General features: G+C 50.2%; 2 protein-coding genes across 4 annotated transcripts; both read left to right on the top strand.

Annotated features, from left to right (window-relative positions):
• Positions 1-6,606: 6,606 nt before the first annotated feature.
• Positions 6,607-9,509, top strand: ATP6V1G1 (ATPase H+ transporting V1 subunit G1). Its single transcript, XM_065737620.1, has 3 exons — positions 6,607-6,721; positions 7,321-7,421; positions 8,783-9,509. Exons 1-3 carry the CDS (start codon positions 6,640-6,642, stop codon positions 8,954-8,956), a joined length of 357 nt encoding a protein of 118 aa, XP_065593692.1. The 5' UTR covers positions 6,607-6,639; the 3' UTR covers positions 8,957-9,509.
• A 6,132-nt stretch (positions 9,510-15,641) lies between these two features.
• On the top strand, positions 15,642-23,561 carry TMEM268 (transmembrane protein 268). Of its 3 annotated transcripts, none has more exons than XM_065737616.1 (8): positions 15,642-17,122; positions 18,171-18,280; positions 19,024-19,131; positions 19,586-19,735; positions 20,589-20,699; positions 21,457-21,537; positions 22,113-22,286; positions 22,990-23,561. In XM_065737616.1, exons 1-8 carry the CDS (start codon positions 17,017-17,019, stop codon positions 23,191-23,193), a joined length of 1,044 nt encoding a protein of 347 aa, XP_065593688.1. In that variant the 5' UTR covers positions 15,642-17,016; the 3' UTR covers positions 23,194-23,561. The 3 variants fall into 3 exon arrangements, with proteins under 3 accessions (XP_065593688.1, XP_065593691.1, XP_065593689.1); XM_065737619.1 differs by lacking the exon at positions 22,990-23,561 and adding an exon at positions 22,677-22,763; XM_065737617.1 differs by lacking the exon at positions 22,990-23,561 and adding an exon at positions 22,646-22,762.
• The last annotated feature ends 1,049 nt before the right edge of the window (positions 23,562-24,610 follow it).

Below are 24,610 nucleotides of genomic sequence, written 5' to 3'. Positions count from 1 at the left end.
TGAGGTTCAGTCCTTATTTAATGCTTCATGCATGCGGAGAAGTTGGGGAGAGATTCTATTTTTATGCATGTCTGACCTCCCTTTGGCTGTCCCACTTTGCTGCATTAATCAGCTCCCACTAACACAGCGGTGGATAACTTGGCCACCCATCCCTGAATACACAGCTTACCATGCTGATACCCCAGTGTCATGATGCTGGCATCCCACCAGTGTTATAACTAGATGATAGAGGCCACCAGAAGTAAAGGGTTGCAAATTCTGCTTAGCTTGCAAGGTGCAATCAGCGGAGGCATCTGATACTACTGAATCCTTTTGGCTCAGAGAGGAAACCTCAAAGCCACTGAAAACCCCATGCATGCACAGCTTTGGGGTCTGTTCTTGTAACGAGAGGCAGATGCAAACCAGACAGCAGTGTTGCAGCGTTGCCACCTGAGCTGGCTGCTGAACTCCATCACTATCATCTTTCCAAGCCCAGACATATTGATTGCAAAAGGGAGGGAAAAGATCCACGCAACAGAAAACCTGAGGTGGGGACAGAGCAGCACATGCTGGCAAACCACGAGCGATGCTTCCAAAGACATAAGGCAGCAAAGGAGCTCCCACAGGAGCATGGCTCTGCTGTGGACATGAGGATTGCTGTGGAATCCTGCAGAAATCAATAGGCTGTGCTGATCTGCACTGCTGCAGCTCTGGGGGTGAGCACAGAGCTACACCACAGCCATTCTGCTCACTGCGCTGACGGCCCAGCAGCGCTCTCAGTAATGCCCTGTGTTCCTATATCATGTTATTAGCTGCAAGATGGATTTGTAACATCTGCTTTGAGATCCTATGTCTCGTCACTGAGATAATGGATCGCTGCTGGCAGCGAGGTGAGGCAGTGCTGGGAGAGGTCCAGGGAAGTGCCGGGGAACTGGACCCAGGTCTATGGATCTATGACCTTTGGATTGCAGTGTTTGGTGTTTCCTGTCCTACCTGCCCACGTAGAGGCTCCTGCTCAGCATCTGACCTCTGTGCAAGGAGCAGCTGCACCTGCCCTCAGGCACCAGAGGGCCTGGGGCTGCATCTGCTGGGCTGTGGTGCAAATGGAAACCAATGGAAGGGCACGGACAGGGGTTGCAGTACAGCATCCTACAGAGTGTACCGTGGCAGCAAAATCTGCCTTGCCCTGAGACAGACTGAGCCCTGCTGGTAACTCCTGCATGCAGATGGTGACAGGGTGCAGCAGAGGGCTCTGGGTGCAAACCTCAAATCTATTGCTCTGCTGACGCTTCTGTGCCTGGCAATGGCATCTGCAAATCGCCATCCAAAATGCTCGTGGCTGTTGTAAGTAGCAGAGAGGAGCGTGCTTGCTGCTTCTTAGCCAGGTTCACCACCAGCTCCTTGCATGTCGATATGTGCACTGCAATGCCACAGCAGATGGTGAATGAACCTCTCCAGACAAAAGGTGCTAAGAACAGATGCTGTGGTGAAAAGGCAGCTGGATGAAGCCTTTGGCAATAGCCCAGAGTCTGCGTTCAGAGAGTTGCAGCGACAAGAGTGCAGGAGCCAGCAGGGCTGATGGGGCTGTTTGGGGGTCTGCAGCTCAGCACAACCCATGGGCTCTGCATTGCTCAGTGCTGGAGGGTGCTCCTGCCCATGTCCTTCATGCCACGTGGCTCTACACCTGGAAATGTCAGTGCCAAAGTGCTCTAAAAAAAGGAATGGCCAGTGGGTTGTGCTGGGAAAGGGCAAGGAAATAGGTTGAAAGCTGTTCTATGACTTGTGTCCTCATCTTAAAGGCCTAAAAGCCAGCAGGCTTCCCTTTCTCCATCATCTGCATTCCTAAAACTGAGCTTAATGACGTGCTTTTGGTCTGTTCTACTCTGTGAAGTTGTTATAACCTTGCAGACAGATACATGGCTTTCCGAGATGCAAAAAAAAAAAAACCCAAACCCAAACAAAACCCAATCAGGGGAAACCCCAGGCCACCTATGTGAGATGATTTATTGTTCAAAATAATTAAGTTGTTACCGTGGTAGATGCGGGTTAATCATGCTGTTAATGTCCTGAAACCTCCTGAACTCCAATTTCATTACACAGCGTGCAGCTCAGCCCCCGTGCCCTGCCCATTACCCAATTAAGCAGATGATTGCAGCAAACCAAATGGCCCTGGGCTCTCTCCATGGTGGCCAGCTGCTGAAGAGCCCTCCTGGCAAGCTTGCTGGGTGAAACTGATGGAAGAGGTGGGGAGAAAATGGATAGACTTTTATTTTTGCCTTACAGTTAAGAGCTATCTGGCAAATGACAATTGAAGTGAGTGGAGCGGAGCTGAGTTTGGGTCTGGGGAAGGAAGAGCAATGTGAGAGCCAGGGGGGTAACTCAGGTAAGCTGAGTGGATTTGATTCTGCAGTAATCGGGAGCTGGGAGGCAGGAAGAGGTGTAGGGCTTTGCCAAGTGTTTGGTGGAGCTGCATCTGGCATCACTTGTTTGAGAATCATCCCCCAGCAGCCAGAACTCTCGGCTCAGCACTGGCATCGGTGCTCTGCATGGGTCTGTGTTGGCGTCACAGCATATTTCTCGCAATCCTCCAGAGCCTCTAACGAGCATCCAAATGAAAGAGCATCCTCAGACACTTGATGTTTCTGAGCAATGCTGGTAATGAATGAGACTCGCACTGCAGTCTGTCACTTATTCAAACGCCTCTCAAAGCACCGAGCAGTGTACACACACTGAGTTTATTTCATCCATCACTGGAACGCAGAGCCTGAAAGCAGTGGATCCACAGTGACATTACTCAGCGGTTTGGGGCAGAGGAAGTCAGACTGAAAAGGTGAAGGAGAGAAGGGAAAACACTGAGCAGGGGGGGTTTCTTCTTGCTGATAACACCTGTGCTCTTGCAGAAGCTGATAAGAAGCGATAGTGGCCTTCAGCAGTCAAAGCTCTGGCGCTGCATGCCGCTGATGCATAACATCGCTCTGCTGTCATCACGTCTCAGCTCCTGGCCCAGGCACCCTGTGTGGCTGTGGCTGCTGTGACAAGGGGACATGGCTGCTCCCAGTGCAAAGACATCAATGGCTCTACAAGCACCGGGGGTGGCAGCTCCAGCAGCAGCAGCATGGGCTGCTTCCCAGGCACTGAGCTCCCCACTCACATCCCTTGATTTTGGTGGAGGCTTTTGGTGTAGGTCGGGTAACGTTGGGCAGCACTCATCTGTACACTTTGGTCGATTTTTCTCTGCTAATTCCACCACTGTAATGCGTTTGGATTTGTAGCACTCAGCTCATAAACTTGAAATATGGCCCTCGAACTATGAATCGCAGTTAATTATTCATGGGTAGTTTTCAAACTCTCAACAACAATCATTTATCAACGACGAACAGTTGCGACGTCTCAGTGCCTCAGTGGTTTGTGTTAATGAATTAAAGCTCAGAAGAGAGGAACCCACTCGTTTCCCAGATGACCAAGTTGAAACCATTTTAAAAGAGCAGGCAATTGCAGAGCAAAACAAAAAAAGTTTGAGAACTGGGTGTAATAATACATCCAGCTGAAAGTGCAGGGGAGTTTGAAGGGGAGAAATGCAATTACCTGATCTGGAAAGAAGCCAAACACATTGTTTAAAACCTCATTCCTCACGAAATGGATTGTAATCCTCGGATCAGAAGATCGCAGAATCACAGAGAATCACAGAGCTGTAGGGGTTGGAAGGGACCTCCAGAGATCATCGGGTCCAACCCCCTGCCCAAGCAGCTCCCAGCCCAGGGTGCACAGGTAGGTGTCCAGGTGGGTCCTGAACGTCTCCAGAGGCGACCCCACCACCTCTGTGTGCAGCTCCAGTGCTCCGTCACTGCACTGGGAAGAAGTTCCCACACACATTGGTGCACAGCTTCCCGTGCTTCAGTTTGTGGCCATTTCCCCTCATCCTATCACCACACACTGCTGAGAAGAGTCCGGCCTCGTCCCTTTGCCTCCTACTCCTCAGATATTTATAGACGTGGATCAGATCCCCTCTGAGTCTTCATTTCTCAAGGCTGAACAGCCCCAGGTCCCTCTTACCATCTTTGTAGCCCTCTGTTGGACTCTTTCCAGGAGATCCCTGTCTTTTTTTGTACCGTGGAGCCCAGAACTGGACACAGTACTCCAGGGGAGGCCTCACCACGGCAGAGTAGAGGGGGAGGATCACCTCTCTCAACCTGCTGGCCACGCTCTTCTTAGTGTACCCCCAGATCCCATTGGTCTTCTTGACCACCAGGGCACACTGCTGGCTCTTGGTCAACCTGTCATCCACCAGGACACCCAGGTCCCTCTCCTCAGAGCTCCTCTCCAGCAGCTCATCCCTCAACCTGTACTGCTGCATGTGGTTATTCCTCCCTAGGTGCAAGGCTGTACACTTGCTCCTAAAGTTGTTGTGCATGTTTTTTTTTTATATTTAGAAACAAAAAGGAAAACAAAGATGTGGGAGATCAGCTTTTTCTTCCTTCCCGATTCCAGAAGCATCTCCTGAGTTATTGATTCAGAACCTGCTTCAGCACATGCCTGGAGATATAATCCAGCACAGAACAAAGCAGAAAAGCAGCAGACGGCACTCCAAGATGAAAATCAGTCTCCAAGGCTGGCAGGAAAACAAATCTTCAGGGGGAAAAAAAAAAAAAAGGAATTAAGTGAGACATGTATTTAATTTCATTAAAGCAATCTGTGGAGGTACCAAAGAGAGATGAAACGCTTCTGCCCAGTTCACACCACGCAGAACAGAGCTCCCTGCTTCCCAACCATCCCCACCAACCTGGTAAATTTCTGAAATATTAAACTTTCCCCGGGCTCCCTGCTGCTTCACCAGACTTGCACTGAATGTGCAGCACATGAAATTTAGGACGAGCTCAGTTTGTGGTGTTAGGAAAGCAGTACCAGGCAGATAGCAGGATGCTGGTGCCAGCTGCAGCTCTTACGCTGTAATAGCGAGTGACAAGCTCGTTACAATTAATCTTGAGGGAATAGAAGACAAGTTCCAAAGTACTCGTGGTGCTGCTTAATTATAAAGCCATTGCTGGTAGCTGGAGTCATAGAAGCGTTTCTTTTCTGAATGCCAGTGCAGGTCTGAGAACTGGGAATCCATTCTTTGCAGTCAGAAACTGTTGTTTGCAGTGTGAAGTGGAAAGTGGATCAGAACACTCTGACATTCACAAGAGCTTCATGTGACCCACACTGTGAGGCGTCGAGAGATCTTACACCGAAAAGCAGCACAACCAAAGGAAGCGTTGTTTTCAGTGCAAACTACCGTCGCCTCATTTGTTAAGCATCAAAGAGAAACTGTCAGAAACTCATCACATGGCTTCTGCCCACCCAAAGCTGTACTGGTGGAGGGACTCCTTCCTGAAGGCTTTGTGCAATTACAGCCAGGATATTTTTTTTCTGGTGTGTTTTTATCTTGGGAGCAGCAGGTCTGAAAATCCCAGTCATCCAGGAGGAAAATGACATTCTGATGGCTTGATTTCTGCAAACAGTGAGCTGCAGAGTTCCCAGGCATTCTGCTATGGGGCAGCCCGGCCTGCAAACCCCTGTTCCTGCTCCACAGACACTGCCCATCCCCAGGCTTGATGTGAACTCAGATTGATGGTCAGAGCTCTTTCCCCATCTTTATCTCCTACCAAAGTGAGCGTTAGGCCAGGCTGACAGCCCCACTTTGTTAATTTCCAAGCCCTGCTGAAGGTCACCCTGTCAAGCACTCATCCCACTCTATAAATACACATTTGATTCATTGTCTCATGTGCCTTCCATCACGGGGAGCAGGAGCAGTGGATCAGCCACCACCAATCCCTCCCTGCGGGGATGTGAGTCACTGCCTCGGCGCTGCCACTTCCACCTCGGCAGTAATGGTGATTTATGCCCTAAAAAGTGTCAAGGAATCACATTCAGGTCTTTAAATTGCCACTGGGACATGATGGCTGAGGGCTGGGCTGGGGTGAAGCCAGCACCTTCACAGCGGGATGGGGCTGTGGGTCTCCCCGAGTTGTTAGGGATGGCCATGGGTCACCATGCTCAGTGAGGGGGAATTGTTTTTCTGATCAGAAAATGCCTCAGCCCAGAGGGAACCAGAGCTTCCCAGCGGGTTAATGGGGTGCACCAAGGATGCACAGAGCATCCTGTATTAGAATCACAGCACGGTTGGGCTGGAAGGAGCCCTAAACCCCCCAGCCCCACTCCTGCCGTGTGCTGGCTGCCCTCCCAGCTCAGTCTGCCCAGGGCCCATCCACAACCTTGGGCACCTCCAGGAATGGGCGCCCACAGCTCAGGGCAGCGGTGCCAGGGCCTCAGTGCCCTCATTACAAAACGAAGCACGACCTTAATACATTAACCACACCCATATTAAGCACTGCAGTGTGCTTTCCTAGCTGCCACAACGCTTAAAAGCCATTCCACTAAAAACAAGCAAACGAATCCCTCCGGCACATGGTGTTTTCCGTCCGCCCCATAGAATGAATGGGGCAAACGAAGCGTACGGATCGGGCAGGGGGGGCGTGGCTTCAGCGTTGTGGGCGTGACCCGCCGGGAAAAGAGGCGTGGCTGAACAGGGCGTAGCGACGTCGGGGGCGTGGCCTAGCGGCTTGATGACGTGAGGCGGCGACGTGGTGACGTCAGACGTCGGCTGAGCGCGGGCGGGTCGTCATGGCGAGCCAGTCTCAGGGCATCCAGCAGCTGCTGCAGGCCGAGAAGCGCGCTGCCGAGAAGGTGGCCGAGGCCCGCAAGCGTGAGTACGGCCCCGCGATGCTCCCACGCGGGGGGAACCCGGCTCTGGTCGCCTCAGGCCCCTCGCGGGGCCTCTCGAGGGCACGGCGTTGAGATAGGCCGCAGCGCGCGGGGAGCTGGGCCCGGCGGCTGTAGGCCTGGCTGCAGCGCGGGGCGAGGCGACATCCGGCGGTCCCTTGCGACCCCTGTGTTAACTAAACAAGGGAGCGTCCGGCTGCGCGGAGCCTTTGCGTCGCTGTGGCTGACCCTGCTGATAACTGTGAAGGGGGACGGGTGTGGTGGCGGGTTCAGAAGGGCAGTTGTTGCAGTAGCCCGTAGCTTCCCTCCGTTGCACAGCTGGACTGAGACCAAACTGCAGCTGAACGTTCTCGCTGCTGTGCTGTTTGGGATCACCCTGAAGTACTGCGTGCTTGTGTGAGCGAAGCCAGATCTGCAGATTGTCTCGTGTGTCTGCTGGATGAGAGAGCATCACCAGTTCTGGCTGGTGGAGGCTTGTTGCTCGGGGTTACAGCAGTAGTTGTGCATCAGGTAGCTGGAGCAGCGTGGGGAAGCAGGCTGCTTTCTTTCCTTTATTTCATATGGTGTGTTCTTTGGAAACAGGAAAGAATCGAAGGCTGAAGCAGGCAAAAGAAGAAGCCCAGGCAGAGATTGAGCAGTACCGCCTGCAGAGGGAGAAGGAATTCAAAGCCAAGGAGGCAGCGGTTAGTTTGCTAGATCTCTCACTGTTCCTGTCCTGCCTCTTACCCCTTAGTTGGTGTTCCTTACCCTGAGGGTTGCCCTCAGAGTGGAACATGCTGCTGGAGGCCTACTTCCCTAACCCTTCTGCTGATCCACAGTCACATGTTGGAGAGATCTGTGGAAATGAGTCAGAGTGTTTCCATCTCAAGAGCTGGAAATATCAATTGGCAGTGGATTAACTTAATAAACTCCTTTACTCTCTGGTGCTTCGATGAGTCTCACCCCCTCCAGACCTGCTCTGTGCAGCGATGTCAGAAAACACTGAACAAATTCCTCCTCTGACAAGCTGGTTCCCATTATGCTAACTTGATAGAAACTTACTTGAGACACAACTCTTCCTGAAGAAGTTGCAAGGCCTGTGCTGTGCTCAGCAGTCTTGTGTGCTGTGTCCTGTTTTCCTTTCAATTTGAGTAAGAATAGTTCCTCAAAGGTGCAGAACTGAGGGCCCCTTTCCAGGTGAGGGCTGTAGTGCAGGTGGAAGGTTTCTGCTTGCTGTGTGTCCCTGCCTTTTCTTCTAAGATGTCTAGAAATTAATCTGGCAACTGCCCTCTGTCCCTCTTGCGGTTACAGCCCCATATCCTCTGTTCTCTGCATAGCTGTTTTCATGCCAGTTGCTGTAGATAACTATTTTTAAAATGCTTTGTTATCTTTGTTCACTCAGTGTATGATACTGAGCAATTCCAGGCTAAAAAGTGTACTTCACTACTTGGCAACTGTTTCTCTTTTACTTACTCTTCTCCAAACAGAGAAGCTCTTGAATTCAGTCCCACGGTATTACTTGGCTTAGCTTTTCCATGCCTGTTTTCCCCATTTATAACAGGCTTTCTCTCTGCCCTTGCTTACTGGGCAAGGGAGACACTGCAAGCTACAAGGGACTCCTTGGTATGTGTACGAGCTGGACCATGGTCATATTTATTGAAAGATTCTCAAAATACAGAAGCAGCCAGGTGATCTGAAGACTGAGATTAAAATAAATCACACTTCCTACTTAATCTATGCAATCTACCTTAGTAGTGCCCAGGGGTTCCCAGTTTCAGTCCTCAGTACAGCAGGGCATTCGCTTCAGGCATTCCTTGGAAGCTCATGCTCCAAGCACAGTAATTAATGAGTAAGAGAAGATAAAAGATGTAGGCTGTTGGTGATAAGATAGAACAGGTTTTGTGGGAAGTCTGAGGGGACAATCCAGATGTACTTCCATTTCTTCCAGCACAGTTATTCCTTCAGCAAAGATAGCTGAGGTGCACAGAACACCGAAATACAGAACCAGTCAGTGTTTTCTTTGTCACACAGCTTGCATGTGAGCTTTCCCTTTTGATGTTTGTAGGCACTTGGATCTCATGGCAGCTGTACTACTGAAGTTGAGAAAGAGACCCAGGAAAAGATGAGCGTAATCCAGCAGAACTTCCAGAAGAACCGTGAGGTGGTCCTCTCCCAGCTGTTGTCTCTGGTGTGTGACATCAAACCTGAAATCCACGTGAATTACCGCATCAATGGGTAGTGCTGGAGGAAGGGATAAGTGCACAAAGAAGGCTGGCAGTAACGTTGGAGCTTCAGGTGGAATGTACAGCTCGTAGCCATACCATAACTGTTGTTCGTGTAAAGGTGTTGAATTATTTCAGTGAGTTGTAGGTCATCAGTATTTTGTGGACTGCTGTTGGTTTCTTTCTTGACTTGAGAACTTATCCAGGCATTAAATGGATGTGTCTCAAATCTGTGCTGTTGTTAAGTATATATTCAAATTGGCACATTAATGCTTCTTGTTTTCTGGGTAGTATTCCAAGAAAGGCTGTCCTCTGAGAAGCAGAGTGGGGAAAGAGATGCTGACCTGAGTCAGTAATCTGGACCTGTATATTGTTCATTAAAATGCATTTTTTTTTTTGGTGTGTTGTTAGCATTGTTGCAAGGTTAAACTAAATGACAGTTCTCTGGCTGTGCAGTGCTGGCTGATAATTTTCAGGTGCTCGAGTTTCTCTGTATTGAATATCCTCTGTATGTTTTGCTGTTAGCTGGAGTTACGAGTCTGGCACTTCAAAGTAAAAACCTCTATTTAACTCAAAAGTCTCTTTAATCAGTCTTCTTGTAACAACAAAATTGTTCTGAGAGTACCAGCAGGACTCAGTGTTGCATGAAGAGCCTGGACTCTGAAGAATGAATATCAAGTATTAATAAGAGAGCAAGAAATGAAACAAATGTCTGAAGGTCACAGCAGGTAAGTTTAAAATCCATTACAGATCTCCTCCTCTTGGCTCCAGTCTGATGCTTTATCTGCCAGGTTGTTCTGAAAGCCTTCAGGAACAAATGTTCTTTGGGCTATTAGGAGAAATAAAATGTTGCCAGTTCAATAGTATAGTTTGATAGCCAGGCACTGTGCAGTAATTATCCTTCCGCGGTGGCTGCTTGTTTATACCAAGGTCATGTAGCATCCTGCTATTCCCAGGAACAGTGTGAAATAAGTGTTAGGGCCATCCGTGCCTCACCTTCTAGCTCTTTAATCAGCAACACACACAAATACATCATGAGCCTTGGGTGTTTCAGCAGTTTATTCCAGCCCAGCAGAGTATTAAAATACGGCTTTGATTTTTTTTATTTCTGAGTTCAGTTTAAGACTTCGTGCAAAGAAGAGACCTCAGTCAGCATGAATTGCATCAGATCTGCAATTGTAAAGGGGAAATCCTGGTGCTGTCCCTCCGTCAAAACATCCTGCATTTCTTCAGACCTTCAGTGCAGCACTGAAAAGCCTCTCAGACCTGCAGGGTAAGGCTGCCATTGGGAGGGAGGAAAGCAGGATGGATGGAAGCCTTAACAAAGGAACAAATATCTGCCTGCAGTAGTGCTGTGAAAGGGAATGTTGTGGTGTCTCCTCTAGTAATATTTTATGTTAGCATACTGTGCTTCTTAAAGGATCTCTTCAGGAATTGAGGCTATTAAATGGGTTGTAAAACTGAAACAAAAGCTCCTGTGAAGTAGGATCTGTCAGGCTGGGAACACGCCAGGTCTGTGCAAGGAAAACAGAATCAAAGCACTTCTGATCAGACTCGTCTGATGGCCAGAGAAGTGTTCTGGCCTCATAAAAGGTTGCAGCCACTCTAATTCTGGTCTGTCCTTTAGAGATGAAACAGTTTCTCCTGTTGAGAACAGGCGGTCAGGCTGCAGCATGTTGGTACTGGTAAAAGTCCTCCTAGCTCCAGGCTGTAATTATATGTTATCCAGTTCGTTTATCAGCAAAAGGAGAATTGCTTTTGTCTGGAGCAAGCACAGCGTGTGCCTCCACTTTCTCATCGTTCCTAAGTTTCCCTTTGTTAAGTGGGTGCTTTCTGTCCTTGCTCTCTGGAGTAAGGAAGAGCCAGAAGGAGAGAACGTGTAAAATTCTCCCCAGATGATTCCCTCTCCAGCAAAGCAGGATGTGAAGACCTTCCCTTGAAAACACGCAGAAGTTTCAGTGCTTGCAAGAATACCAAATGCCTGTAATGCTTCCCTGAAATGTGACAGTTTAGGGTTGCCTGACTGTATAAACTCATAAGTTCATAAGTTCATAAGTTCATAAGGTTGGAAAGGACCTATAAGATCATCTAGTCCAACCATCCTCCTATCACTATCTCTACCCAACTACTAAATTAAGTCCTTTAGCACCTCATCTAAACGCTTCTTGAACAGCGCTAGGGATGGTGCCTCAACCACCTCCCTAGGCAGGCCATTCCAGTGCCTGACCACTCTTTCAGAAAAGAAATGCTTCCTGAGGTCTAATCTAAATCTTCCCTGGCGCAACTTGTGGCCATTCCCTCTCGTCCTGTCATTACTTATCAGGGAGAAGAGGCCTACCCCCTCCTCACCACAACCCCCCTTCAGGAAGTGGTAGAGTGCAATAAGGTCTCCTCTGAGCCTCCTCTTCTCCAGACTGAACAATCCCAGCTCCCTCAGCCGCTCCTCATAAGACTTGTGCTCCAGGCCCCTCACCAGTTTTGTTGCCCTTCTCTGAACACGCTCCAGGGCCTCAATGTCCTTCTTGTAGTGAGGGGCCCAAAACTGAACACAGTACTCGAGGTGCGGCCGTACTAGAGCTGAGTACAGGGGGATGATCACCTCCCTGCTCCTGCTGGCTACACTATTTCTAATACAGGCCAGGATGCTGTTGGCCTTCTTAGCCACCTGGGCACACTGCCGGCTCATGTTGAGCCGAGCATCAACTCACACAGAAACAAGCGTTTCCAGGTACTGCTCGCTGGGAAGGCTGGCTTAGTTTGTGGTCAGGATAAGTTGCTTTAAATTGAAGCTCTTTAGTCTTACAGTGAGGTGTTCTGGGAAAGGAGGCCCCTGTGTGCTGCACGAACTGTTTTCTACTGGAGGAGGTGTGGAGGTGATCAGTTTCTTACCTCTGTAGTCTGATTTTCTAGGCTTCCACCTGTTCTGCAACAAGTTTGATTAATGAGTAAGACCTATCTTAGCTGCTAGTACACATCTATCCCCAGAGTCCCTGCACTGACCCTGCCGGATGTGACCCTGAATGCAGGTGACCTAGAAGTAAAGAGATGTAGCTTGCTCCTGTGCCTCAGAAAGGCCCAGAAGCTGCTTTAAGTGTGTATAAAACTGTCTGCTTCTTTTACTTTGAGTTCTGACCCCTGGAAATGCAGACGTATCAGGAGAGTAGCACAGCACGATGTGGCACTGGTCACATTCAGCTTCATCAGCAGCGGTCTGAAGTTGATTTCTGTGGGATTTCAGGCATTATGCGTGCACTTATAATTGGTGTTTCTTCATTTCTAAAACACTGCAGAGAAGATCTGCCATCCGTACTATGGGGACAGCAGCAGATGGACAAAGGGCTTAGTAACACCGAGATACCAGCATCATCTGGGCAGCTTAACATGCAGTACTGGGCGCAATTAGGGCACACATTTGTTCTGCTTGGAGCCAGAGTTCAGTTTTCAAGGCTCGCTGTTGCTGACAGTGCTTGCTCCCTGCTCAGCTTGTGCTCAGCCTGAAGGTCAGCATCTCCTTCTCTCTGCTGCCTGATGCAGTACTCCAGATAAAGATCCTCCTGTCTGGTGTGGGCAGACTGGGAGGGACGGGGCAGTGGCACCTGTGGCTCAATGGACTGCAATCTTCAGTTGTTGCCCAACACTGAGGGTTCTTGTGCAGAGTGAGATGGAAGAGCCTGATCCAGCTGGTGGTAGCTGAGCTTCTGGCTTCTGAGTCTTAATAGAAAAGACTGTTGAGAACCCTCAGGATCAACATCTAGTTGCAAAAAAGCAGTTCACCAAAAATATTCCAAGAAGGAAGGTGAGCCTCATCTCTCTTTGAGGCTGAAAGGAGATAGCAGTAATGTCTTGCAGAAGAGATTGTATCTCAGACATAGGAATAGAAAATAAATAGGTATTAAATTACATTTGGCTGTCGCAAGGTAATCTAATAAAGCATCTGCTGAATCAATAGCCAAATCATTATCCAAGGCACACAGCAAGCATCTTTTTTTTTTTCCTTAAATTTAAAGCACAAAAGTTTTTGCATTGCTATTGCACGGCACTTGAAGTCTTCATAGAGAGGAGGCAGAAAGAGAAGAGCCACGCTTCTTGCAGGTGTCATTCTTTCATCTGAAATATGTATTTTAGGCATATCACGAAATGAAGATGTCTGCATCTGATGACTGTCAGATCTGTCAACTTTGCTGAGCTGTTTGACTAAAAGCAGTCTGCAAAAGAAGGCTGTGTGCAGGAGAGGCAGGACAAGGCTTTCAGCAATGTTGTTCACCTAATTAAGGCTTGCTGGGGGGAAAAGAAAACCAAACCAACAAGCTGATGGGGCAGTTACCTGCTGAAAATGCACTTCCATTACATAGAATGAGATCTGCTGTGCTGGCTGCTGCTCACAGCTGCACCTTGCATGGCAGGGACTGCAGCTGCTGTTGCAAGCAGGGCATTCCTGCAGTTGGATTCTCCATAATGTATTCATTAATGCAGTGTGATGGAATAGGGAGTACAGTTATAATATATTTCCAGGACACCGAGCTGGGAAGAGATACAAGCAGTGCGAAGGATTGAATTGCAGTTTAAAATGATCTTGAGAAATGGGCTAAACGATCTGAAACATCGTGAAGCTCCCGAAAAGAGAAGTGCAAAACAGAACTAAAAGTGAAACCGAAGTGCCCCGAGCAGCTTAGATCTGTACAGCACTGCAGAAACGGGGAGAATTTGCTCAACCCCCCCCAGGCACAGAGCTGCCCCCCCCCCCCCCCAGGCACAGTGCTTTAGTTTTGAAACGAAGTCACCACGCTTCAGCACAGCAGTATTGAGCTGATGGAGGTCAGGAAGAGGTTTGTTGTGGTTTTCTTTGGGAGATCTCTCCTTGCAGGGCACAGGCTCCTTGCTCTGTGGATGAGGCATAACCAAAGTGTCAGCTGGGCTCCGTGCAGCACCAGGATTGCTGGGACCCTGCCAGCACCCTCCATCTGCTTTACAGGCGGAGAGTTCCTGGTTTCTTGTTCCTTCTCCTGGCTTTCCGAGTGCCTTCCTGGTTTACTGATTGACTTTGTGTTTGCTTTGTAACTGCTGTACTTGGTGATGGTTTCAGAGGGCTGAATTTCTATTTTCTGGCTGCTCAGTGCTGAAGTTCTGGTGGGACTGTTAATAGGGGGAGCAGGGATGCTGCAGGCGTGCCTCAGCGCTTCAGAAGCACTGACATAAAGACATCTGTGCAATGGTGATGGGAACAGATTACTTGCTGAACGCTTTATTGGCTGTTCTGTAATGAGACGACCCCCTCAGCCAGGGGTGCATGCTCTGTGTGCAGGTAATGAGGGCAGCTGCTCCCTGAGCACGTTGTCCCCGCAGAGCTCTGCCCTGGGTGCTTTGCAGGGAGCTGACAGTGCTCTTTCCTTGGGTCACCCAATTCTGCCATGCGTGGGCAAGAAGGAGGAAGCAAAGCCAGATCTTCTGGTGGGGAGTGCTTGCAAAGAACGCAGCGCTTGGCATGGGTGGGATGGGAGCTGGGCCTCGAGCTACTGACACTGATGGATCTGATTTTTTCAGTGCCTGGGTGATGTTCTGTGTGAGCCAGCAGCTCCCAGGGAGGTGAGGTCCCACGTGGGACAGCAGTTTGAAGGCAGTGCTGCTCCCCGTGCAACCACGCGATTTCATAAACGCGTTGCTCAGCGATGTCTTTGGGGCTGCAGAAGTTCAGCCCTCCCAAAGCAGAGCGGGGTTTTCTCCAGGAAGTATGCACAGATGGTGCAATGAAGCGTGGTGGGGTTTGTTATTCTTTTTTAACTGTTCGCTAGCAGTTGCTTTGATATTTGATTGACTCAGTTCCCAGCCTTTGGGGTCCCTCCAGCTTTGCTGTGAGCCCAGGGAGGTGCACCCCCGCCTTCTCCCAAGCCTCTCTCTTTTGGTCTAGAAACCACAGTGCTTTGGGAGGGTTCGTCTGGCTGTGAATCCCATCCTGCTTCTATTCTCTGGAGCACAGCAGTAAACAGGAAACCCCCTCTGCCCTCTGTATCAGAGCAGCCTCCTGTTGAGAGCTGGGCTGCAGTTCCCAGCCCAGTTCCTCTGACTTTCTGTGCCTTGCTGTGACTATTTGCTCAACATCACCTGGATACCTTTGCTCACCCCTTTGGATTCCTGCAGCCCTGCTGCTGATGCACAGCTCTGACTCAGGTATTCACCACGACTCATTCGATGCAACTTCAGGATGCGTGCTCACTGAACACAGGCTGATGGAGAAGGAAGGGCAGAGCCTTCCAACTGTGCCACTGCTCCCCTTGTGTCCAGCTGTGGACCCCTGCTCTCCAGAAAGCAACCCCAGCTCCTGCAGCGTGGTCTGTGCCCAATGGGGAAGAGTGGAGGAACTCTAGAGGGTTAAAAACCACAGCTCTGAAAGGAGCCTGGGGGAAAAGTCACATGCACCAGGGAGGTTTTGCAAGTCGGTGCTTGTGGAGTGGGGTGATGGGAGTGAGGAGGTGCGGGCGGCTTGCCTGCATTGTGCATCCCAGCAGTGGGACCTCCCCAACCTGTGGGGCCCAGAGATGGGCGGTGCGGGGCAGTGAGGAGGAGGAGGGAGCAGAGTCTGCATCCTGGGAGCACAGCTGGATGAGGTACGGCTCCGGTGGGCTCTCTGTAAGTGAGAACACAGCAGCGGGGCGAGGTTGGCTGGGGTTTGGAGGGGTCTGTAGGGGGAGGGAGGCAAAGGGAACGGTTTTGTGTTAAAATAAGGGGTGTACAAAGACACAGAGCCCTGGGGAGCAGAGGTGGGGAGGGCTTTGAGGGACCAAGCTCCGTGCACAGTAGCAATAAGAGGCAACGGATCCAAGTGAGGTCTGTGCTGTACAAATGGTTTAAAGCAATGCTGCTGTTGTCTCTGGGCTTGGCTGTGCTGGGGAAGGCTGTGGCTGCAGGAGCTGCCCTGGATGCTCCCACAGGTGGCTGGGACAGAGAGCCCTGCTTCAGCTCTGACTTAATGTGCCAGCTTGTAGTTAGGTTTCCGTTCTGTCTCCAGCCTTCAGGGTGGGTGCTGCAGCCATCCCCACGCACAACACATGCCTCTTGTGCAAGGTGCACTGTGTTTGGTTCCTTTAAGCATTCAGTTTCCAACCTTTGCAGTTTTTGGTTTTTTTTTGCAACCATACGAACATTTTGTGTTGCTTCCCTTGCCTAAATTTCCTGTCTGACAGTCCCTGAACTGGTGGCTGTCCTGGCTTTGTGCAAAGGGGGTGGTGACAGCAACAACCATTAGTACAAAACAAAAAAAGCAGTAGTCCTTTTGGAAGGAGAGCTGCTGAGGTGTGGTCCTGGGCTGTATGCTCTAGGTGCCTGCTCAAAGCAGGGGGGTGGGACTGGATGATCCCAAGGGATCCCTTCCAACCCCAACCATTCTGAGCTGAGGGATCCTCAAACCAATCTCTAGGTGGAGTGGAGCGAAGGTTAATTTTAAACGTTAGCTTTGGCAGCAGAGTGGCGTGAATGGAAGATAAATAAACTTCAAAGTCTTCCAGTTTGAATAACCACCCACGAGTCCTTGCAGCATTCCCTGGAAGACCCATGAGAACAGCAGCTGCTGCGGGGGTGAAGATGAGCAGAGCTCCCCACGTTGCTTCCTGCTCTGCTTGGGCAGGCACACAGTTCTTCCTTATCCACGCTGTTTCCTTCCTGCCATGGGGAATTCCTCTGCCATTGCAAACAGGAGTCCTTTCTATTCCCTGACATACATACTTAAGGATGTTGGAATATCATGGGATATCTAGGGATAACCTAGCCATCTTCTGGCCAAAAAGAACCACCAGGGAGAGCTTGTGCACATTGCACTGTTAGCACCTGCGTGGTGGTAGCATCACAGAGCTCTGTGCTCTCAGCCTTGTTTTGCTGTCTCTGTAAGATTTTTGTATTTTTATTCTCCTTCCTCTTTTCGGAGCTAGAAAATGCTGCCTTGCTCATGGAAAGCAGAATCCCAAGGAAGTCACCAGTGGGAGTCTGAATGAAGATCTCACAACCTGGTCCCCAGTGAGCACTGTGAGATAAGGGAGATCCAGAAGTGCTGAATCGCTGACACTACGGCACAGAGTTCTTGAGGAGCATGGCCTGCAACAGCCAAACTGGTGGGACTGAGAAAAACAGCTCGCTTTCCTCCATCCTCTGTTGTAAGAGTGATTTAAAGGAAGGATCCCTGCAGTGGGCGAAAGGTAAGCGGACAGGGTTGGACCAGAGGGTCCTTCAGGATCCTCTTCCGACCTTGGTTACTCTGCGGGTCTGTGAACTTGCTGGTGGCTGCAGTGCTGAGCACGGTGCCAATCAAGACCTTTCAATTGTTCTTTGCAAGTGAAGAAATCTTTGGGAAGCTTGACCTGTGCTTTCTGAGTGCCTTTCCTCCCCGTTAATGATGTGCTGCCTCTGCAGCAGAGTCTCTGAAGCTGACTGGGGTTCTGTGCAGGGACTGAACACCGTGCCATGGCCGTTTGCACTGAGTGTCCAGCAGCTCTGTTTGTGGCACATCCCTGTGCTCAGCTTTCACAGCACTCTAGCAGCTCTTGTTGCTCCAGAAACAGGCAATCTTCCCTGCAGATTTGGGGTATCTGAGCTTGGTACCCTCTAGACTATTCCAATCACCTTGACTAAAGCCATGAAGAACAGGAGAGCCCAGCCCGAGGACTGAGACCATTTGTTTTCATTCTTGCTTCATACTCATTACCCCCACTGCTTAATCTGGGGATTAACCTCAGCAAAAAAAAAGTAGGACATTATTATCCTGGAGATTCTAGATGCATCTGTTCTTCCTTTCTCGACTTGATGCAGTCACACCCTATTGCAATGCAGTTGCCTCAGTTAACTTGGCACCTCCTGTACCTGAGCAGCAAAGAGATGATGAGGATGGAGTATGAAAGCAGGAGAGAAAGGAAAGGTGCTTGCACACTGCCCTTGGGCCAGCACAGCAGCGTGGGGGAGCACTGTAAACTGTGCCATAGCAGCAGGGCCAAGGCATCCCCAGAGAGGAAGGAAAGCTGGATGAGACGTGCTGGTGAAACAGGCTCTCATGTGAACACACCACTTTCTTGGCCCTGATCTCCTCCTCTTGGCGTAGCTCAGCTTGTGTAAGCTCTGCAGGAATGCAATCCATTTGCAGCATGTCATGGCAGTCTGTGTTATCACCCACCCCTTTGCCAAAGGCTCTTGAGCTGCTGGGATTAAAACCCACACCAGAGCTGTGCTGCTGACCTCTCTGGGCTCTTGCAGAACCCCGCAATGGCCAGGTGCTCATGGTGCTCAGCATGGACAACACCTGCTCGGCCACCTCCTTCGACATGGAGCTTTGTGCAGAGAAACTCCAGTCCCTGGGGGTTCAGGTGAGCTCCTCATGTGTCATCTCCTGTGGCAGAACATAGGAGTGATCGCTGGCTGGGCTGGCACCATTTGCACCCAGATTACAGACTTACATCTTATGTTATTTTATTTTTTATCTTGTTTTATTTTGTTTTATTTTATTTTTTCATTTCATTTCATTTTTGAATTATTTTTATTTTACTTATTTTACCTATCTTTTATTTTATTTTATTTTATTTTATTTTATTTTATTTTATTTTATTTTATTTTATTTTATTTTATTTTATTTTATTTTATTTTATTTTATTTTATTTTATTATTTTATTTTTCTTCGTGTGTGTGTAAGGGTGGTTTGTTTCAGTTCAATCTCAGTCTATTCCTCATTGACTTCAAGACAACTGTAATGACCTTGGCTTAAAGCTCCTTGAAGAAACCCGTTCAGGTTCAGCTGAAGAGCATAAAAGCACTCTGATGTGCTAGAACATCCCCGGGACAATCTGTCTCGTCTTGTCCTTTGCCATAAAACCATGTTTTTCTCTTGTGCCTTTCCCTGCCCTTTGCAGGGAGACATCACTCACTGCAAACGAGGCAGCACACAGCACTCTGGTCAGCAATAGCTGTGGGGATGGGGCTGGAGCCTCATCTGCACACATCGGGTCTGCAGTGCAGGCTGGGTGGGGGTGTGGGTTGGGGTTTGGGTGGTGATCCTTTGGGTCCCTTCCTACTCGAGGTAATCCATGATTCTTGCTCCTGGTTCCCTGAGCAGGCAGCAGCAGGCGAGTGGAGGCAGCTGATCGAGGAGGCAGTCCTGAAGCCCGAAGTGAGGCGGTACCTCTTCTACAACTCCAGGGCATCCCAGATAGCCATTGCTGTGGTAAGGATGCTGGGCTCTCCCTCCACTTTAATTACTATTTTTTAATCTGTAATGCAAAGGCCGAGTTTGCTAGTCCTTAACATCCTCCTTGAGCCCAGTGTCCATCACTGGGGCCCTGTAGTTGAGTCCCTGCACCAGCACCCTGTGGTTATCAATATTCCTCAGCGAGTGCTTTTCTTATCTCAATGGAAGAACTCAATTGAAAACGTTCCTAGGTATGAATCATCATTAATAATTCAGTTTGTCTTTGATGATGGGTAACTTTCTTATTATAAACTAGTTCTCAAGTCCTTACAGACACTTCTCGATTTATTATTGCAAAGAGCTCATGTCCTTCTTCACCCTCTGAGTATCCCAGGCAACTTAATTAATTTATGGCAAGGTCTCTTCTTCCCTTGGCTTCCCTCACTTCTGCAGTTTTATGAGCACCATCCATCTCTCTGGGTTCTCACAGATTTTCTACATGTCTCTCTGGATAAACATTTACACCACGGTCCAGCTCTGCTCCTTTGGTCAATACTGGGAGGCCAGTGTGCTGGTGACTCTGGCTGCGGTGGCTGTCACTGTGGTTATGATCCTGGTCATCGACCGTCGCCAGAGGAAGGTGAGCTGACCTGGAACATGCCCAAAGGAGGGCAAGGATGCTGGAGCACAGATCTGAAGAGGAGTGTCTGAGAGAACTGGGATTGTTTAGTCTGCAGGAGAGAAGGCTCAGGGGAGACATTATTGCTTTCTACAACCCCCTGAAAAGAGGTTGTAGTGAGGTGGAGATTGGCCTCTACTCCATGTAACAGGGATGGGATGAGATGTGATGCCCTTCAGTTGTGCCGGGGAAGGTTCAGTTTGGATATTAGGAACTGTTTCTTCTCTGAAAGAGGAGTAATGTGTTGGTACAGGCTGCCCAGGGAGGTGGTGGAGTCACCATCCCTGGAGGTGTGGCACTGAAGAACCGTGGGGATGTGGCAGTGATGGATGTGGTTAATGGGGGCGGGTTGGGATTGCATTTGGTGACCTTAGTGGTCTTTTCCAATCTTAATGGTTCTGTGTGGATGCCCAGTCCCTGGAAGTGTTTAAGACCAATTTGAATGGAGCCCTGGGCAACCAGATCTGCCACCCCCTGTGGCAGGGGGTTGGAACTTGACTGTCATTGGGGTCCCTTCCAACCCCAAGCCATTCTGTGATGCTGTCTCGTAGATACATAAGGGGAACATGGTTAGCAGGGGAAGGACAGAGTATTTTTAGAGCAGGCTCAGAGATCTGGTTCAGGCAAGGAATGTTGTAGTTATGTGTTATACCCAGAAAGCAGGTGTGAAAGTAAGAAAGAGATGCTCAAAGCACCTGCTGTTGCTGGGAAAAAGCAACCACCATGCAGTTCCCCCTCCCACGATGGTGAGCAGCCTTGAGCTGGGCCAAGTTTTGCCACAGAGCATGTTAATTTTTCCTCCATTCTTTCCTAGATAAATATGAATACAGATGTGCGGCTGGCAGCTGTCAATGAATTCTTTATCAAACACAGCTTAATTCTGGGGATTACCGATGTCCTGGATGGGCCACACAGCATCCTACAAGTATCCTTTCTGTGCTGAATTTTTCCTAGCCCCTGGGCAGCCTGATCTGCTGTGGGGCAAGCAGCCCACAGCAGCAGGGCTGGAACTGGGTGAGCTTTAAGGTCCCTTCCAACCCAACCATTCTATGATTTGATGATGGGGAGAGTGTTTACTGCAGTATAGTGATTCATGAAGCTTTCCAGAGGGTGGGATTTCAAAGATTCTTTTCTTCCTATTGGGCAGCATGGGGAATTGGGTATTTTTCTTCTCTCCCGTGCATTGGGATTGAGATATACCCAAAGGCCACTGGGAAGAGTCTAAATGACTGAAGTGAAATTAGTCCTTGGGGAGGACAATTATTCCTGAAACTGTATTATGTTTACATGGCAATGATGAGTCTTATTACGAGAATCACAGCAGAGTGCCTGTGGCAAAAACAAACAGACAGACACAGAAAAGTGGAGTCCCAGTTGTGTTGTTCCTTGCAGAGAGGAGCTAAGCCAGCAGCATCCGAGTGCTTCTGCTCCCCGGAGGCAGCAGGGTCTGCTGTGATAGGACAAGGGGAAATGGTTTCCAACTGAAAGAGGGGAGATTTAGATTGGATATAAGAAAGAGGACTTGCAGTAAGGGTGGTGCCCCGTCCCTGCCGAGGTCAGGCTGCTGGGGCTCTGAGCACTGCTGGAGATACGGGTATCCCCACGCACTGAGTGGGACTAGATAGCCTTTAAGGTCCCTTCCAACTCAGACAGCTCTATAATTGTTAACCTGCTCGTCTCAGCTGTGGTTTGTGCACTTCAGCCCCGAGCACTGCCTTCGGTCTTTGTCAGCCCACATCGCGGAGCTGCGGCAGGAGCAGGAGGTAAACGGCAGCGGGCACAGCCTGTGGTGGCACGGCCACCCCACAGCCTGTCTTCGGTGGGGCCATGAGGAGTGCGTGTTGGAGTTCCCTTCTGGGCATCCTCTGCTGAAAACCGGGAGCTGAGCAAACTGGGAGGGGGACAGATTGCATCTACTGGTGCCCCAGTGTGGTAGGAATGTATTTAGGACCCGTGGTGTGAGCGTGGCTGGGTAATCGGCCATGCAACTTTTGGTAAAGTCACCGAGGGTAGATGCTGAAGGCAGGTGTTACTGTCTGAAATAGCTGACACCTTGAGCTGTCCTCGTGAAATAATGAGATAGCCTGAGGAATAAATAAGCACAGCACTGGGCACCTGGATGGGAATTTTGTCCTCCTGGCCTTTGGAAAGTCTCTTCCTCTTTGTGGGAGCACAGATATCTAAACTCTGCTGTCAGGTCATGGCTGCAGGACAGGGGGTGGGGGGTACAGCCCCCAAACCTTGTACCTTTCTTGCCTCCTGGAAGAGGATAGTTTTGGTAGGAAATCCTCTCTTTGAATTGTCTCCTTGGGTCCCTCAAGCTGTCCTTCTCCTGCAGCTGGGCTGGCGGCACAGGCTGGATCAGCTCTGTGTGGTGACTGAGGTGGCTGTTCCTGCAGCAGAGGAGACTTCATGCGAGGAATCCCCTCTCCTGTCCGGCAGGGAGAGCTTCAGGAAAGAGCCTGTGATGTGCAATGAGCTGCTCCACCTCATTCCTGAGGGCCCCCCAGAGGTAATGAGAAATACCCCTCATCAATGGGCAGAGCACCTCCTGGGCACGTTGCCTCCAAAGCTCATCCCAGTAGGCATTGCTCCCCCTCATACCTTCCCCAGTCCTGACAGTGTTAAGCAGTTCATGCTTATGGCCCTGGTGCTGTCTGTTTTATGGCCAGGCATTTCTTCCTTGTCCCTACTTGGAAGAAGTCTGCTAGGACCTGGTGCCCATGTCCGGGCTGAGTATGGCCATGCTGAGCCTTCATCTCTTCCACGAAGCATGCCCTCAAACTCTTGTGCCATGCTGAGTGACAAATGTGTCCTCAATTCCTGCTCAGCAAGAAGCTTCAGAAGAGATTATTTTGATTTATTTTGCAGTTTTCTGCTTGCTGTTCCTAAATGATTTCAGCACAGGTGACATCCCTGTTGGTAGAAGCTCTCCAGCCATCTACTGTCAAAAAAAACCAACAACCCAAGAGGAGGTGGTGGCAGAACAGGAGGGTCCCCAAGCAGCCTGGCTCCCAGCCACCCCAGCCCTGGGCTGCCCTTGCTGCCAGCCCCCAGCCTGGCATGTCACTGTCCTGGGGGGCAGCGTGCCAGTGCTGCTGTCCAGAATGGGATCTGGAGCAGTTATGTATCCGTCCTCGGCTTCTGTCCCGATTCTGTTGCACGAGAGCAGTGTTTGAATGAGGCACTCGCTGACCCTCTCGTGCTTGTTGCAGGTGATGGCCCAGCAGCTCCTGGTGATCTTCAGTGCCTGCTACGTGCGGCTGCTGGTCAGCGGCCGGCTGCCCCGTCCCACGGCCACGGGGCACATGGAGGGCAGCAGCGTGCCCTGCCCCTGCCAGTTCATCCAGGCCTCTGCACTAAGCACAGGGAGCTGCTGGCTGCCGGGCAGGGGGTGGCAGGGGACTGCGGGGAGCTGAAGGGCAAGCACAGCAGTGTGAAGAGGCAGAGGAGGCTCTCACTGCTCCTTCTGGACTCCTCTGGAAGAAGGAGTGGAAATAGGACTCTAATAAAGCATGCAAACTTGCCATGCGTTCATTACTGCTGTGCTGGAAGACCTCAAGCCATCCCACTGGGGTGTCTCTGCTTTGCTGGGCACAGGGGGGGTACAACGCTGGCTCTGTGCTTTGGCTGATTTTACCTTCATGGAAACAGTCTGAGTGCAGAGCAAAGTCATTGGGAGCACAGTTTGTTTTCACAGTATACAAATTGGAAGCACTGCTGGGATGCAATGGCTCATGCATTAGCCATGTGAAGTGCTTCTTGGTGTGGAGTGCTGCTTGGAAAACCTCCTGCTGGGTCAGCACGAGGGAGTCAGGCCAGGCTTGGAGCACAGAGCTCTCCAGCAGAGCCCAAGGAAGCTCTGCAGCGTCCATGCTGGGTCCTGGACACCACTGGTGCCCTCACAGCCCAGAGACGGGCATGGCATCACCAGGGAGGAGTGTGGTGACCATGGGGATGGATGCAGCCTCTCTCATCAACAGCACTGGGGTGTTGCCATGGACCCTCCATTAGTGCCAGCTTCCCTAATTGCAGTAAGCACCCAGCAATTGACAGTGTGGTAAGCGTTGAGTAAAGCTTAACTTTACTCAAAGGAGGAGCTTGATTCCTCTTGCTAATGCACCCTGGCACCTGCCATGCTCTGCCCTCAGTGCAAGGCAGATGGTTAATGCCTTGCTTTTCCTTCCTGTGCTCTTAATTAAAACATCAGTGATGAGAGGCATCCCTTCCCCCCTTCCTAGGATCCAGCTGTTATTCTATGGGCAATGTGATATCCCGGGGAGTTTCCAGGACCCCCAGGCACACAGCTCCCTGGTGCATGGATTCTCTCACCCAGTGATGTGAGGTCTCAAAGATCCTCCCAGGGAGATGTTGCTCGGGAGTGTCAGTGCCATAGTGGGGTATGGATGCATAGGTTTCCTTTTTGCCCTAGAATATCTTGCTCTGTAGGCTGCTTTGTGGGGCTGGGTGGTGGCTCTGGGGGCTCTCTGGGTCACGTAGCTGCAGGCTGAGGGGAGCCCACCTCTGTGAGATGGGAGCCTTGCTGGGGAGGACCTGCTGGGAGGTGCTGGGCCTGTGGTAGGATGCAGCCAGAAGTAACAGAAGAGATGGAGTTCATCGAATGGGCTGAAGGAGAGTTGCCCTGGTCGAGGTCCTGGCTGCGATTCAAACCAATCAGACTTTCTCCCCAGGCAAGCTGAGGCCATAAAATATGCAGTGTGTTTGCCGTGCAGAAACCCCACTTAAGCTCTCTTGAGGTTTCCTTACCGTTGGTGATTACTCAGACCGTTTTTTCCGGGTCTCAGCAAAGCTGTCCTTCTCAGCCTGCCCGCCTCA

The sequence above is a fragment of the Cyrtonyx montezumae genome, unplaced genomic scaffold, assembly GCF_038088225.1.
Source record: "Cyrtonyx montezumae isolate F1298 unplaced genomic scaffold, pur_monq_1.0 scaffold_20, whole genome shotgun sequence".
Lineage (NCBI taxonomy): Eukaryota > Metazoa > Chordata > Aves > Galliformes > Odontophoridae > Cyrtonyx > Cyrtonyx montezumae.
The sequence above is the reverse complement of the archived record's forward strand: the minus strand, read 5'-3'. Positions and strand labels throughout refer to the sequence as shown.

Excerpts from the sequence above, each read along its gene's own strand:
- ATP6V1G1 (XM_065737620.1), top strand. The coding sequence starts at position 6,640 with ATGGCGAGCCAGTCTCAGGGCATCCAGCAGCTGCTGCAGGCCGAGAAG. Across the intron at positions 6,722-7,320 it reads GGTGGCCGAGGCCCGCAAGC|GAAAGAATCGAAGGCTGAAG; the intron begins GTGAGTACGGCC and ends CTTTGGAAACAG. Across the intron at positions 7,422-8,782 it reads TCAAAGCCAAGGAGGCAGCG|GCACTTGGATCTCATGGCAG; the intron begins GTTAGTTTGCTA and ends TGATGTTTGTAG.
- TMEM268 (XM_065737616.1), top strand. The coding sequence starts at position 17,017 with ATGGCCTGCAACAGCCAAACTGGTGGGACTGAGAAAAACAGCTCGCTT. Across the intron at positions 20,700-21,456 it reads GGCCACACAGCATCCTACAA|CTGTGGTTTGTGCACTTCAG; the intron begins GTATCCTTTCTG and ends TGCTCGTCTCAG. Across the intron at positions 21,538-22,112 it reads AGCTGCGGCAGGAGCAGGAG|CTGGGCTGGCGGCACAGGCT; the intron begins GTAAACGGCAGC and ends CTTCTCCTGCAG.